We start from the raw sequence: 15,907 nt of genomic DNA, 5'->3' as shown, positions 1-15,907 counted from the left end.
AAATCAAACACTAATAAGGCAATTAGCATTCTAAAGAGCTCTTATTCTTCAATGCACTTTAAACTGTCGACCAATTAATCTGTAACATCCCTGTGAGGTATGGTAAATATAATCTTCATTTTACAGCTGGGAGCAATTGCCTAGGGAGGCAGAACTGATGCTCCACATATATTTCCCAGCTCGCTCTTTCTTGTGGCACATCCTCAAATTCCTTGTGTGGGGATTTAAGCGAGTTACAGATCTTCAAGTGTTTCCATACTTAGAAAAGCAAAGGAAATGGAGGGGGTAAAAACAGATGTGAAAGAAGAAATGGCTTTGGCTAAAGAGTTTAAAAAGTAAAAAAGTCTGAATATCTGCACCCTGCCTCCATGCACACATGCACGGATGAAGCCCATTCTACTATGTGCCATGATGCCAGAATTCAGCACAACAAAACAGAAGCTGGCAGTCTCAAGGACCTGGAGGACACTCTGGGACCTATATTCCCCGACTCTTCCAAAGGGTATCTGGGCTGCCACTGTCACGGAATGGGATTTCGCCACAGTAAAAGCAACGTTCACTGCTTTTTAATTTTTCCATGAGTAAAGGCTTCTTTCACCAACAGCTGTCTATCCCCCTCCCCCCAAAACATGTTATACTTGAAAATTAGTGTGTGTGCAATTTCAGGGGATTTATGGATTTCCTAGGAATCCTTAAGAACCACTGCCTTAACTTGTTAAGATGCCTGATTCAACAGTAGTGAAAACTTAAGGAAAAAACAATTCGTTACTCTTCAGATATATTTAAAAAGTTTCCAGCCCAGCTTGCATACTATTCATAGGTTATGTGGAACTTCTTACCAGTGCAGGTAGTTAATTGAATAGCTCCAGTGGTCTTCAATATGCCAACAGAATGAAGAAAAGCACATTCCCACATACAACCAAGGAAGTTTCATGCCACATATATCAGCAGTAATGTGAGCAAGGACAGACTGCTCCATTACTGGCATATTGTTCAAATTCCAGCCACTATCAAGATACTCCTAAAAAGGAAACAAAAACGGTATAAAGGTTTAACATACATGATAACATTTTAGATTCTCAATGTTTCAAAAAGCTGGCTGAAAACAGTCTCCTTCAAAATAAAAAGGTTGGGGTTGCTGAAAAGGAGGGGAGACCACTATGTAAATTTCTTATATGCCCACAGATTACTTCTGCTCAGTTTTGAGCTTTATATAAATAGATTCATATAGTATATACTTTTGTATCTGCCCACCCTCCTCTTATGCTGGCTGCACAGGAAATACACAGTATGAGTCTGTTTATATCAAGTTCAAAAAGAGGCAAACTAGGGGCGCCTGGGTGGCTCAGTTGTTAAGCGTTTGCCTTCGGCTCAGGGCGTGATCTCAGCATTCTGGGATCGAGCCCCGCATCAGGCTCCTCCGCTGGGAGCCTGCTTCTTCCTCTCCCACTCCCCCTGCCTGTGGTCCCTCTCTCGCTGGCTGTCTCTCTGTCAAATAAATAAATAAAATGTTTAAAAAAAAAAAACAAAAAAAAAAAAACCAGGCAAACTAATCTATGGTGTTATAAGTCAGGATAGTGGTTGTCCTGAGACAAGGAAGGTAGTGAAAGAGGGAGGACAAAAGGGGAACTTCTGTGGTAAGGTCTGGTAATAACTGGTAATGTCCTAATTCTTGTTCTAGTGCTGGTTACATGGGTGTATTCAGTTTGTGAAAATTCATCAAGGTGTGCACGTGATTATGTACTTTTCTATGTATATGTCAGATTTCAGAAAGATTTTTAAAAATTTGACTTCATACTAAGATAGAAATAGAAACCTTCCTAGAAGTTTGCTACTGTGGAAAATAATAAACTCATAAACATTGTAAGTTTAAAGATAAATTTAGGTCTGGTCCAAATCCCTCAAATTTTCTTCGGAAGGTGATACCACAGTTATAGACTGAAGGCAAAGGGAGGTTAAGTAATCTCCCCATATCATCACAATGTAGTTGAACAGCTGGGACTAGAATTCTTCTGTGGGCTCTTTCTACTTTTCTTCAAATCATTAAAAATCTGGTAATCAGGGGTGCCTGGGTGGCTCATTCAGTTAAGTGTCCAACTCTTGGTTTTGGCTCAGGTCATGATCTCAGGGTCCTGGGATCCTGACAAGAGCCCCGTGTCAGGCTCCCTGCTCAGCTTATCTCTCTCCCTCTGCCTCTCTCCCCTGCTCATGCTCTCTCTCTCTCTCAAAAAATATATTTTTTTTAAGAATCTGGTAATCAAAAATGTGCTGAAAGTTATCATAAATTATTTCAAGCCAACCAAACAGAATCTTAATTAATAATTCAAGTTCCAACTACATACACGTTTGCAGTAAGGCTATTAATCCCGTACTATGCCCTTTAGATAAGGATATGCTGAACTATTAGCTTTAAACACAGGTCTCTGCTTGAAACAGAAGTGCCTCACAGCTAGAGCCTACCTCCTCCTCAGGCGACAGCTTGATTTTCCCATCTCGGACAGGGAAGCCACTGCCAAATTCTTTTGAGGCGATATCGGCTCCATATTCTACTGTGACATCCTCTTCAATAGTGCTTACCAGTCGCCAAAATTCTTTCTCAACTAGTTCTGTGGGAACCATCTGGAAACAAAACAATAAAGAAGACAAAAACTGAATTTTCAGACACTCACAAACTACCCATGACCAATCTGAAGAGATTAGCTAAGTGACAGGAATCACAGGACAACATCCTAAGGAAAATTATATCCATAACGTTCCACAATGGATCCCAGGCAATTTAGACATGGACATTATTTTCTAAAAGCAATCTGATAACTAAAAAAGTAAGTACTGATTAAGAATTCATGTTCTTCTATCACCAACCTGGCCACTACACTAAAAGGAAGTCAAGGAAAGCAAAATTCTGACAACCAGAACCTGGAGATGTTCTTGTGTGTGAGAAATACAATATATAACTTGGTTGACCATTATAAAGTAATAATAGCTGTGTCTGAATGACATTTCATCCTTTGAGATGTATTTGAACACATCACCTGACTCCATCCTTTCACTCCTTGCACTAGACCTAGCTGAGAGTAATGCAGGCAACCATGATGAAAAAAGAGTGCAAAATATGAACAAAAGAGCAATTACTTTGTAGCCGCATGCATAGTATAAGGAGCCACCAGACTGTATGTCTAGGATCTGCTGTTAATCTGCTGCAAGTCGAGAGAAAAGTAACTTACATGCCTTAAATATGCACACCACCAGGACTGGTTAAGCAAACATACCAGGAAATCATACAATGTACGAGTGGTCAAAAGAACGAAATTCAAATGGAGTATAACTTGAATTTATAAGCCCATTAAGTAAGCAAACATTTTAACTTAACAGCTTATGTTAGTGCTATCAGGGAAAAACGAGTTCACACACACACTTCTGGGTTCCCATAAATGATACAGCCATTAAGGAGGGGGGAATAGATGAATACTCTCATTTGACCTCAATAAGCATCCCAAGAAAATAATCCAACTAAAGAGATCTACATGTGTGAAGTGTCTGCTATAGCACTTTGTTGGTAAGTGAGAAAAACACAGCTTAAGTGTCCAGAATTAGGGCAGAAAACCATTTAATTCTGGTGTACTCACTTGACAGAATGTTAAATGCTGAACAAAACATGTTTATGCTTCTAAGAGCATAAGGGAGAATTTTAAATGAACTCATCCTCAAGTTTACAATACTAACTTATAATATACAAATGTGTTCCCAGTGCACAGCAGGATTGGCACATTGGAGTCATTCAATAAATTGTGAAGTTTTCTTTAAATTACATTTGTTGGACTAGAAGGATTCCTGATGATTTCCTTTATTAAAAACCTGTTACTGCTGCTCTATGATTCGTGTGGAAAAGGCCATCTTTAGAGAAATCAAGTGAAAACTCAGAATGCGTTTTAACATATTGTGGAATTTTAATACCATTCAACAAATTAGAGGTTTCACTGTGTATGATAATGATTATCAAAAATACGTGCCAGGTGAAACTGTCTTCAGATATACCTTTTTCTAAAACTTATTAAAATTCCAAATCAAAGCAGTATGTATGTACATACATGGACTGGCATGTTGAAATAATCAGATTTGAATGCATCTGCCATTTCCCCAAAAGTACGAAGGGTATAGTCCCTGGCTGCTTGTTCAAAGCCAAATGCTTCTTGTGGCTTACTACACTCCTGCCAAAAAGAAAAAAAAAAGGTAAAAAGAATATTTATATATACGTAGTTATATTTTATTTATATATTTTAAAAAACAGATTAGTAAAATTATTTATGTAGTGTTTAAAACAGAAAAAAGCCTGGATGGACATACATCAAAATAACTTGTCTATCAATTGAATCATACTCTCTCTTTTTTTTTTTTTTAAAGATTTTATTTATTTATTTGACAGAGATAGAGACAGCCAGCGAGAGAGGGAATACAAGCAGGGGGAGTGGGAGAGGAAGAAGCAGGCTCATAGCGGAGGAGCCTGATGTGGTGCTCGATCCCATAACGCCCTGAGCCGAAGGCAGACGCTTAACCGCTGTGCCACCCAGGCGCCCCGAATCATACTCTTCTAAGTCATTCAGTCTTAAGAATTTTTGCAGAGAGCATGCAATGCTTTTTTAAATAAAAAATGTTTTAAGTGTAGTTAAAAATTTTTTTCTGCATCTTAGCTCCCTGCATAGCTGTGGGACTCACTGCCAAGACCTCCTTCCTAATCAGGCCCAGCCCACTTTTTTTCATGAGCCTCACTGTTATCAATTGCTAAATCTAAAACCCAAAGCGAACAAAAAATATTCTGAAGGAAATTTTCAAACGCTAGCTCTGCCATTAATTCTTACCTGAGCCAAACACTTAGGACACCTCCAGTCTCCCTTGGGAACATCATGGAGAGGAGGGATCAAGCAAAAGGTGTGGTAACTGTCGTCACACCCGTCACACAAGAGAAGCCGGTCCTCATCGTTGCCACTGCCGCATAAGAGGCAGACATACAGATCCACCTGCAATGAAAACAGGTACAGAACAAAGGAGCATGAGCTCCATTCGATTTTATGAAATTCTAAGAACGAAATGGATAGTGGCATAATCTAGTCTTTCCATCCTTCAAATGAAAATGAATTACCCCCCCATAAGAGGTATTTTAAATAAAAATGCTTCACCTTTTATAAGATACTTTACAATGCTTAATGCATTCCCAACACTAAAGTCTAATCTTAAAACCTTGTCAGCTATGTGTGTGTGTGTATGTTTTTAAAGATTTCTTTATTTAGGGGAGGCTGGGTGGCTCAGTGAGTTAAGCATCCAACTCTTTTTTTTTTTTTTTTTTTTTTAAGATTTTATTTATTTATTTGACAAAGAGAGACAGTGAGAGACGGAACACAAAGGGAGTGTGAGAGGGAGAGCCAGGCTTCCCGCCTAGCAGGGAGCCTGATGTGGGGCTCGATCCCAGGACCCTTGGATCATGATCTGAGCCAAAGGCAGACGCTTAACGACTGAGCCGCCGCCCAGGCGCCCCTAAGCATCCAACTCTTAATTTTGGCTCAGTCACGATCTCAGTTCTCATGCCCCCCTCTCTTTTTAAAAAAAAAAAAAAAAAAGTATTTATCTGAGAGAAAGAGAGGAGGCGTGTGCACATGCACATGAGGGGCAGAGGGAGAGGAGAGAAAATCCCCGCAGACTCTGGCTGAGCAGGGAGCCAGAAGTGGGGCTCCATCCCACGGCCCATGAGATCACGACCTGAGCCAAAATCAGGAGTCAGACACTCAACCAACTGTGCTGCCCAGGTGCCCCTCAGCTGTGTGTTTTAAAGTTTGTCACTAAGATATCTAGCTTCCGGTAGCTTAGAGAATGATAATCTTCTAGAAGAAGAACATGTTTGGTAATAAATTACCAGCTTAACCAAAAATAGAATTTATAAAGAAAAAAATTCAATTTTTCCATGTTTAAGTTCATTAACCACATTAAATTACTTTATATTCTAATTAAGGATTCATGGTTAAGAAGTTCCCCAAACACAGTGATAATAATACATAGTTATTACTTGTTAATGGGCTGAACTCTGTTCCCCCAAAATTCGTATCTTGACGTCTTAACCCCAAGTACCTCAGAATGTGACCATATTTGGAACCAGGGTCTTTAAAGAGGTTAATTAAAGTAAAATGAGATCATAATGAGTAGGCCCTAATTCATATGACTAGTATTCAAGAAGAGATTAGGACCTAGACAGGTATAAAGGAAAGCCACGTGGACAGGGAAGACATCCGTCCACAAGCCAAGGAGAGAGGTTTCAGGAAAAAACCAACCCTACAACACCTTGACCTTAGACTTCCAGCCTCCAGAACCATGAGAAAATAAATTCTGTTGTTTAGGCCCATCAGTCTGTGATACTTTTTTACTAATACATTACTCTTGCAAACTAATACATTACCCAATAATACGGAAAGCCAAGAACTCAACTGATCAGGGAATCTCACTTTTTCAGTCTTTTTGTTGTAGCAAATAAAAACCTGGGTTCTGATCATTTTCTGATTGTATCTTTTTTTTTTTTTTGGTGGGGGGGAGGAAATGCAACACTTAATTGGAATAATTTCAAATTCCAAACTAAAAACCACTGTTGTCAAGCTACTCACTGAGCTCTCAGATGGGGACAAAGAAGAAAAAAAGCAACCAGATCCTTTGTAATGTCCTCAAGCTTTACTTTTAAGTTTCCATTTGAGTAAATGGCTGCCTAGTCCTCCAACTCTTGTTGGGTCCTCAGTTCCTATCCCCCCAACTCCTTTCCTTTTCTTTCCTTCCTATTCCTATCTTCCTTTTCCTTCCCTGTTGTAAAGTTGGAAAACATCAACCTGATTTTTGATCTACCTCTCAGCTCATCTGGAGGTGATCTAGTGATTTATGAACATTCCATATATAATCCAGCTCACCATTATTTGTCTCTAAACTGCACGTAGTCCAGAAAAACGGCTGTGAATGCCCCCCATATGTTACTACTATCTTCATAATGCATTTGTACATTTCCTTGATTAAAAACTGATACTATAAATGGACATGAAAAGTTCTTTTAATTGTGACACTCTAAGCTAGAAGTCCTAAGTAAGGCACAAAAGGTTAAAATGAGGGGTAAAAGTGTTTAAACATGTCAACTCACAGCATTGGTGGTTTTTTTAGATCGGCTCTTGGGTTTTTCCTTCTCGCTTTCTACAATGTACTCTTTCTTCTCAATGGATTCTTGCTTGACGATGCCTTTCATTTCTTTCTCTGTAAGAGGCAATCCGAGTTAGTGCTTCCCAAATTACACTTGGCTCACACCTTGCTCCCTCACCTCTCACCTCTCCCTCCCCCAAGCACACACAGGACACAAACACAATTTCCTTGTTTCTTTTCAATGCAGGAGCAGAGCAGCAGCACCCAGTGTTACCAGATATGGGTACTTCTGGAGATGTTGCTCATGGTTGTAGGCTTTTAAAATAGGAGCTGAAGATATAGTCTTCTTAACAACACGTTACCGAGGCACAACATCTATTGATGAAAGCAGGTTGCTCCTGACCTTAACTGTAAGAGACTAACAATTCACCAACTGTACTTCCTCCACATTATAGAGTATCTCTCCATAACCTATGACTACTGCCTGGCTCCAAAGACAGAATTTTGGCTAAAACAGTACCTATCAATTAATGAACTATCCTATGGTAGGCAGGTGCTGTGCTAAATGCTTTCCATGGATTATTTAACCTTTTGCAACAAATCTGTTTCAAAGATAATAAAACAGACATTAAATCAAGAAATATCTAAGTTCATAAAACTAAAATTAGTGGTTAGGCCAGGATTCAGATTCAGGTCTATATTTTTAAAAATCCACCTACTTTCCACTACATTGTGCTGCTTTTCCACTAAACTCATCAAACACTAAGAAGAACCAATTTTAAAAACTTCTTCATTTGTATGTGCCTGCCCATATAGGATTTAGGACTTCTCTTTTTAGAGTCCTGAACTTACCTCTCAGTGACTGACATCGAGCAATGGCTACCCAAACAATTATCAACTAAAATTCAGATTTAGAAACCATGTCTGCCTGCCATTCCTGAAATAAACTTATCAGATATCCAGTCAAAGGCACCTATGTTGCTCATAAATCACTTTTTTCAATGAATGCCATTTAACAAAATTTCAAAGTAGCAATTAGTGACAGCTGAGAAACTCGATCATATTTCTAATATGCATGTTTACTTCTACTGGTCACTAACTCCGAGAATAGGGACAGTAACATATATCAAGATTTTACTTTCCTTAAAAAATGAATACTTATTTTTACTGATTTCCTTTTTACTTCTTTCCTACTCACGGATAAACTTTCTTACCATTTTCACATTTTGTAGCTGGACAACCCATTCGTCTTCTCAGGTTATGAGTTCTGGCTTCTGCTGTCTCTTCTGGTTCTATTTTAATATTCATGGCCTTTAAAAAATTGTCATATACATAAATATTTCCTTTTAAAAAAGAAGTCTTCTAAAATCCAAATGAAATCTCCAGGTGACTATAATTTTGTAAATTATCTTATAAATAAATATTCAAAACATGCTTCTCTCTCCCCACAGAGGTGAGATTTACCCTTAAAATTACTATTATTTACAGAAAGGAAAAAATTTGAGAAGTTACAAGAGTATCTCCACTTTGACAGGTCAAAAAATAGGGAAGAAGCAAAGGATCAGGAACAAATTAGTGGAAGTGTCATTACCCCACTGGAAACAGCTCTGATTTTCCTCCTAGAAGCTTCCCAGTTCTCATCTACTCACCTTATGCTTAATTCAGTCATCATTAAGCCAAATCCTTAAAAGTTATATAAATATCATAATTTCATTAGCCTAGAAGAGTTTGCTGGCTTCTTCCAAAGTTGGCTCACATTTACAGAAAACTCAGCTTCCATAATAATTTTCTATTAATTCTTCTATTAAACTGTTATTACAAGCTACTCTTCTAACATCACTAAATTATTAAGGATTCCCCTATCATTAAGTCAGTCTCAATTTCCAATGTTTCTCAAAGTGGTAATACTTACTGATAAGGCAAAACTACTTTTGTGAAGTGTTTGTGGAACCACACTTGATCATTTCTGCCCATGTTCATTCAGGATGTCCACTGCTGACAAAATTTTCCCCAGGGTGCTATCATCACCCAATAAGTCTCTAATCAAGGCAAACCTAGGCATCCATAGCACCAGTGCATGTCTTACACATTTAAAGATCAAGATGTGCTCAAACAAGAATTTTTTAGACTAATGAAATCTAAGCATGCTTATGGGCTTCAAACAACCTTATTTTCCTATTCTGAGGCAGTCTTAATTAGAAAACCAGAGTCACTAAATTTTTTCCTATTTCTAACTTACCTAAGTTAAAAATAATCCCCTATTTATATCCACTTCCTTAGAAAACAAAATAGCTATTTTCTTTTTCATCTTAACCAATAATTACTAATAACCAGAGACTGATTTAGATACCCGATTAATGCAACGAGGCCTCCCAGTTCTAAGATGTTCCTAATACATTATCACGGATTCCTAACACTTACGTGTCCATCAACCTAGGTAAGAACCCCAAACTTTCACACCTCTATATGAAACAAGGTAACCAGGAAACTTCTCCCTTTCCCAGGGGAAACCTCTCAGAGCAGAAAAATCTTGAGGCAAACGATCTTTCTCATCTGTTCACTCCTCCTGATCACCCCTCATGTTCTTTCATTTCATCTTATATATTCAATGTGCTTACCCCCATGCTGCCTAATTATTTTCTGTCTTAGCATAAATGTCTCCCATAGATTCCATACTCCTTTTCAGGAACTCTGAGAAAAACAGCTTTCACTATTCTCTAACCTCTGTTCAAGGGGGGGGGGGGGGGAGAATACCCAGTTCTCTATTCCCTAGCCTTAATCCCCAATAAACACTGCCTAACTTTATGAGGGTAACAGGCAAGCCAAACACCATCACAGTGAACGCCCATTCTTCCTAACTCTGTTAATAAAGCAGCTGTCTGTCCAGGCAGCATAAACCTAGAAAGAATTCTTCAATCCCTTACCCCTTTGACAGTACAGTCTCCCCAAGTGTAAAAGCTAGAATACAAACAGCATCCTTCTCTGAGGTTAACAAGGTTCAAAGCGATGAAGAGCACACGCATGAGAGAAACCCAGCGTCAGACAGACAGTGGTACAAGGGCTCAAAGATTCCGTCTGATCAACCTCATGAGGCTCTCACCTCTGCTCTCATGCGTTTTGCTCGTCGGGCTGGGGGGCATGTTTCTGAGGGCTGCACAGACTGCCTCTGGGGAATATCATGAGGTTTGTACTCCTTGTCCTTCGTGTCTGTGCTCAGGTTTGGCTTCTGCAGACACTAGAAATAAAACACATATTTATTAATGAATTTTCCCTCCTTTTTTAGGAATTCCAATGTATTTTGCAAGGTATACTTGACAGTTATTTACACAGATACATAAAAGGTCTGTAATTTTTAAAATCTAAATAAACACAAGTCTGCAGTTACCAATCATATACACACACACATATAAGAGCTTTAAAAAATTTTTAGCAGGTGAATGGTGTTGCTTCAATTCATTTAAACTGTTCATGACATCAGGTTACACCAGGCCACAGCAGGCTCAAGGCACTCCCAATGAGCCACTTGCAATTATCTCTGTTTGCAACTGCCAATTAATTGAAGGCTCAAACTGTTAGAAAGGCTCCTTTTAAGTTTCCAAAATAACTTTCCATATTGAGAATATTTGATTTTTTATAGTATTTAGAGTCATAAAATATGGAACCCAAAGGTTTTCTCATTTTTTGAATCCTGCAGTTTCAAATATAACTAGCAATGTTCTGTGATCAAAGATATCATCTGAATTGAGAAAACAGGTAATATGACTGAAGTGTTCTCTTCTTATTAGTGCTTTCACTTACTTCAACATACTCCTACAAGGTCTAACTCATAAGACAAAGACTAATAAGGCAGCCCACAGCAGTAACTTCAGCTCTGATCAGACAAGAGTTCCTTCTTGCTTTGATTATTTTTCAGTTTGATTCTAAGCTTGCCAATAGAGGGTGTTTAATGCCAACACAACAAAACACGGTAACATCAAAATATTACCACTGAATCTAATACGAATTTCAAGTAAGCAACACTCCTTCATAACAGGACCCACGAGTATCACAAGAAGCATTTTTAAAAGCAGGTTCCAAATTGTAACCACTCAGGATAAAATATATCATCTATGCTAGAGTAAGACACAGTAAAATAATACTGTTCTAGAACTCCTGGCTCTATGTGTACCATTACTACCACACAGTCTCACTCACTATTGGTTCCTTCCTCCTAACATTTGCAGAAAGAATTCAGAGAATGGGGGGGAAAACAAGAATAACAAAGGCAGAGCAATCATCTAACAAAACCTATTTCTAACATTTAAAAAATGTAATACACTATAGAAAAACTGATAGATTACTTGATATTCTAAACAAGTAAATAAATCTACCACTGGTACAACAACCTATATATATTAAATATTCTGTTCATTCTAACTAAACTCATATACTGATTTGTCTGGAAACGTTAACTAAATTGGTATGGAATACCACCCTCCATTCTGTAACAAGTCCTCAAATTTAGCATTTAGAGTATATTTAATGAAAGCATGCAGATGGGAATAAAACCTGCCTATCATCTAAATTAACCTCTTTTATGTATTTCATAAACTTTCTATTTGAGACCTAAAAGTATATGTGATCACGTAAATATGAACTGAACTGGAATCAAGGAAATTTTATAAAGCGGATGGTCAGATATAGAGAGATTAGGAGCACCTGGGTGGCTCAGTTGGTTAAGCATCGGAGTCTTTTTTTTTTTTTTTAAGATTTTATTTATTTATTTATTTTAAAGATTTCATTTATTCACTTGACAGAGAGACAGCCAGAGAGAGAGGGAACACAAGCTGAGGGAGTGGGAGAGGAAGAAGCAGGCTCCCAGCGGAGCAGGGAGCCCGATGCGGGGCTCGATCCCAGGAGCCTGGGATCATGACCTGAGCCGAAGGCAGACGCTTAACGGCTGAACCACCCAGGCGCCCCAGCATTGGAGTCTTGATTTCAGATCAGGTCTTGAGCCCCACGTGGGGCTCTGTGCTCAGTGGAGAGTCTCTCTCCCTCCCCCCACCCCCGCTTGTGGTCATGCGCTCTCTCTCCCTAAAACAAATACAATCCTTTTTTTTTTTTAAAGGAAATCCAGAGTTTATATATGTGGTCCCTATCTCTCACTAAGTCCAAACAGTTCCATAAACTATGGTCTGCTTTGTTCCATAAGGACTTTAGAGATCTAAGGTAAAATCAAGTTCAGAAACTTTCAGAATATATACGAACAGCTTTATTACTTTTTTAAGTTTTTTTATTTTATTTGTTTATTTGACAGAAAGAAAGAAAACACAAGCAGGCAGAGCCGCAGGCAGAGGGAAAGGAGAAGCAGGCTCCCGGCTGAGCAGGGAGCCCGATATGGGGCTTGATGTGGGGCTGGATCCCATCATGACCTGAGCCAAAGGCAGACGCTCAACTGACTGACCCACTGAGGCATCGCTTTCTAAGATTTTATTTGAGAGAGTGAGCAAGAGAGAGCACAAGCGGGGGGAGGGGCACAGGAAGAGGGACAAGCAGACTCCCCGCTGAGCAGGGAGCCCAATGTGGGACTTGATTCTAGGACCCCGGAATCATGACCTGAGCTAAAGGCAGATGCTTAACCCACCCAGGTGCCCACAGAGCTCTACTATTTTGTTCCAAACCACAACTGCAAACATACAACTGATGTGTTTGCTTTGTATCCACTGCTAGTACATGCAGACTAATTTTAACCTTTGAGAAACTGGGATTGAGAGGTGACTAATACCACAACATGAGGACACCATCCTACAGAGACAGACCGATCCGCCAAGACACTTAGAAAACACAGGAATACAAGAGGGGCACCTGGTTGGCACAGTCAGTTCCGCATCCAACTCTTGCTTTTGGCTCAGGCTGTGATCTTAGGGTGGTGAGATCAAGCCTGGCACCGGGCTCCAAGCTCATGGCAGAGTCTTAGAGTTTCTCCCTCTGTCTCCCTCCCCCACTTTTCTCTCTAAAATAAATAAACCTTAAAAAAAAAAAAAAAAAGGAAAAAGAAAAGCAGAAGAAAACACAGGACTACAGGAATGGAGCCTCTGTCCCACTGCACTAGCATATCTCTGCTCAACTTTTCTTGTGTCCCAAAACTTACTCTAGGCTTCGGTTCACCCTTTGCAACAATTCCTTTGTTGGCATCATTTTTTTTCTTAATATTGAGACTTTATTTTTTTAGAGAGGTTTGAGGTTTACAGCATAGTTAAGATGCAGGTGGATATTGACTATACCCCCGGCCCCCCACATGCACAGCCTCCCCCATTGTCATCATCCCCCACCAGAGTAGCGGCACTGTGATGAACCGACACAGTTCACGGGTGACATCAGGACTCACTTGGGGTATACATTCTCTGGGTTTGGACAAATGTACAATGCCATACAGGATATTTTCACTGCTCTAACAATCCTCTGTGCTCTGAGTATTCCCCGCCCCCCTCCTGCCCCAAAACCCCTGGCAACCACTGATCGTTTTACTGTTTCTATAGTTTTCTTTTCTAGAATACTATGTTTGGAAAAATACAGTATATGTAGCCTTCTCATGTTGGTTCTTTCACGTAGTGATACACATTTAAGGCTCCTCTCCTTGTCTTATCATGGCTTGAGATCTCTTTTCTTTTTTTTTTTTAGATCTCTTTTCTTTTTAATGCCTAATAATACTCCATTGTCTGGATATACCACCGTTCATTTACCTACTGAAGGACAGCTTGGTTGCATTCAAGTCTTGGCAATTAAGAGTAATAAAGTTACTAAAAAACATCCGTGTGCAGGCTTTGTGTGGACATAAGTTTTCAAATCCTTTGTGTAAATACCAAGGAACATGACTGCTGGATTGTACGGTAACAGTATGTTTAGTTTTCTAAGAAACTGCCCAGTGTCTTCCAGAGTAGCTGTGTCATTTTGCATTCCGGCCAGCAATGGATGAAAACATCTGTTGTTCTTGCCACCCTTTGTGCTGTCGGTGTTCTGAATTTGGCCATTCTAATTGGTATGTGGTGGTATTGCGTTTTCCACTCTTTTAAAATATACATATTCTAGATATCCTTTCTCTAAGAATTATTTTCAAAAATCAGAAATGAGCCAAAAACTAAGTACAAAAACTGGCCATCACAGTATAATAAATATAACATTCAACAATGGAGAAATCAAGGTCTGGCTATAAAAATGGAATGCCAGAGTCATTCAACTAGGCCTTCAAAAATATTCAAGGACATGACAAATGCTCATGATATATTAAGCAGAGAAAAGGCAGGTTATAATACTGTAAATGAAGAATACAATCCCAGTGTGTGTATACATGCATAAAAATAGCCTCAGAAAAAAACAGATGAGAGGATTAAGAGTGATTTTATTTTCATCACACTTTCCTTTGTTATTAAGCTTTCTGCAATGAATACCTTTCAATGCCTAGAACATACTTGGCACACAACGGGCCCCTCAATAAGTATTTATATGTGTTGAAAATGTAATGTTTGTAAAAGTTATCTTTAAATACTATTCCTTTCAGACTACAACTGAAAAAATGCTTACATGCTTTTCAACTATCAAACTTACACTAAGTATATAGATATTTTTTAAATGTTGCAACCCATAAAGCAGGTAGACTTTCCTCTTACCATTGTGACTTCCACACTGAAACAGAAAGGTTAATAAGGAGAAGATCTACTGTAGGCAACTGTATGTAGATCTGACTATAAAACTGAGGCATAAAGGCTCCACATACAACATTCTAAATAATTTCATCCCTGGGTTCATTGAACATTCCCACATGTACATTTAAAAATGACAACTTTCTGAATATTAGATTGATCATGTTCTTCTAAGCTGAAAAGAAAGCTCCCCTGGAATCAAGAAAGAAAGAGGATGGAAAAATGCAATGCTATAAAAATCTATAGGATTTGAGCATTACAGATGGTATGTCTATAATATCAAGACAGAGTTTTGATTAGTAGTTTACCCTCTGAAACTATGTTATTATCTTTCTACTTCTCTATAGCACAGTAACAATTCTTAAAATTATAGGGCTCACGGCTCTTGCCTTAGAATAACTCAAAGGGTGTAAACGGATTACGACATTATTCTTTCCATCAGGGTCTTGAAATAAGTAGGAAGATTTTATAATACAGTTTTACTTTATTTACAACAAAAGTTCTTTTTTTTTTTTTAAGATTTTATTTATTTATTTATTTATTTATTTGATGGGGGGGGCACGCGCACAAGCAGGGGGAGTGGCAGGCAGACGGAGAGGGAGAAGCATGCTTTCCGCAGAGCAGGGGGAACCCAACGTGGGACTCAATCCCAGGACCCCGGGACCATGATCTGAGCCCAAGGCAGTCACTCAACCAAATGAGCCACCCAGGCATCCTACAACAAAAAGTTCTTATTTGAATAAGTTGGCAGATACCATTTTTGTAAGAAAACAAACATGGCTACACAGGAACTATTAGAAGAGGGATCCATTAGCTATCCAGCATTATTAAGCCCACTACCTTTTACCCGTATCAGCATTCTATCTGAAAATCTCCTTGGAGATCTCAACTAGCAAGAGAACAGGTAGGCAAGTTATTTCACAGATCGTATGTTCATGTGACAACTAGGAATACGCTCTCCATAGTATATGAATGCAAAAGCAAGAACCATAACAAGATAATAAGCATAAGGAAGACAGAGCTTTAGTGAAGTTCAATATAGACTTCGGCTTCCGACAGCAAAAGGCTAT

At 38.9% G+C, this 15,907-nt stretch overlaps 1 protein-coding gene across 2 annotated transcripts in view; it reads right to left on the bottom strand.

The window, feature by feature from the left end:
• Positions 1-15,907, bottom strand: part of KDM5B (lysine demethylase 5B) — a 76,514-nt gene that overhangs the window by 28,927 nt on the left and 31,680 nt on the right. For both annotated transcript variants that reach the window (XM_045787639.2, XM_087857146.1), the window contains exons 5-11: positions 10,259-10,393; positions 8,373-8,469; positions 7,163-7,272; positions 4,857-5,015; positions 4,089-4,208; positions 2,461-2,619; positions 840-1,021 (exon numbers count right to left, since the gene is read on the bottom strand). In XM_045787639.2, the coding sequence (XP_045643595.1) occupies positions 840-1,021; positions 2,461-2,619; positions 4,089-4,208; positions 4,857-5,015; positions 7,163-7,272; positions 8,373-8,469; positions 10,259-10,393 (962 nt within the window). The remainder of the gene's footprint in view (positions 1-839; positions 1,022-2,460; positions 2,620-4,088; positions 4,209-4,856; positions 5,016-7,162; positions 7,273-8,372; positions 8,470-10,258; positions 10,394-15,907) is intronic.

Source organism: Ursus americanus, chromosome 2 (assembly GCF_024610735.1).
Source record: "Ursus americanus isolate L20-20 chromosome 2, mUrsAme1.1.p, whole genome shotgun sequence".
Taxonomy (NCBI): domain Eukaryota; kingdom Metazoa; phylum Chordata; class Mammalia; order Carnivora; family Ursidae; genus Ursus; species Ursus americanus.
Note: the sequence above shows the minus strand (reverse complement) of the source record. Positions and strands in the feature narration are given on the sequence as shown.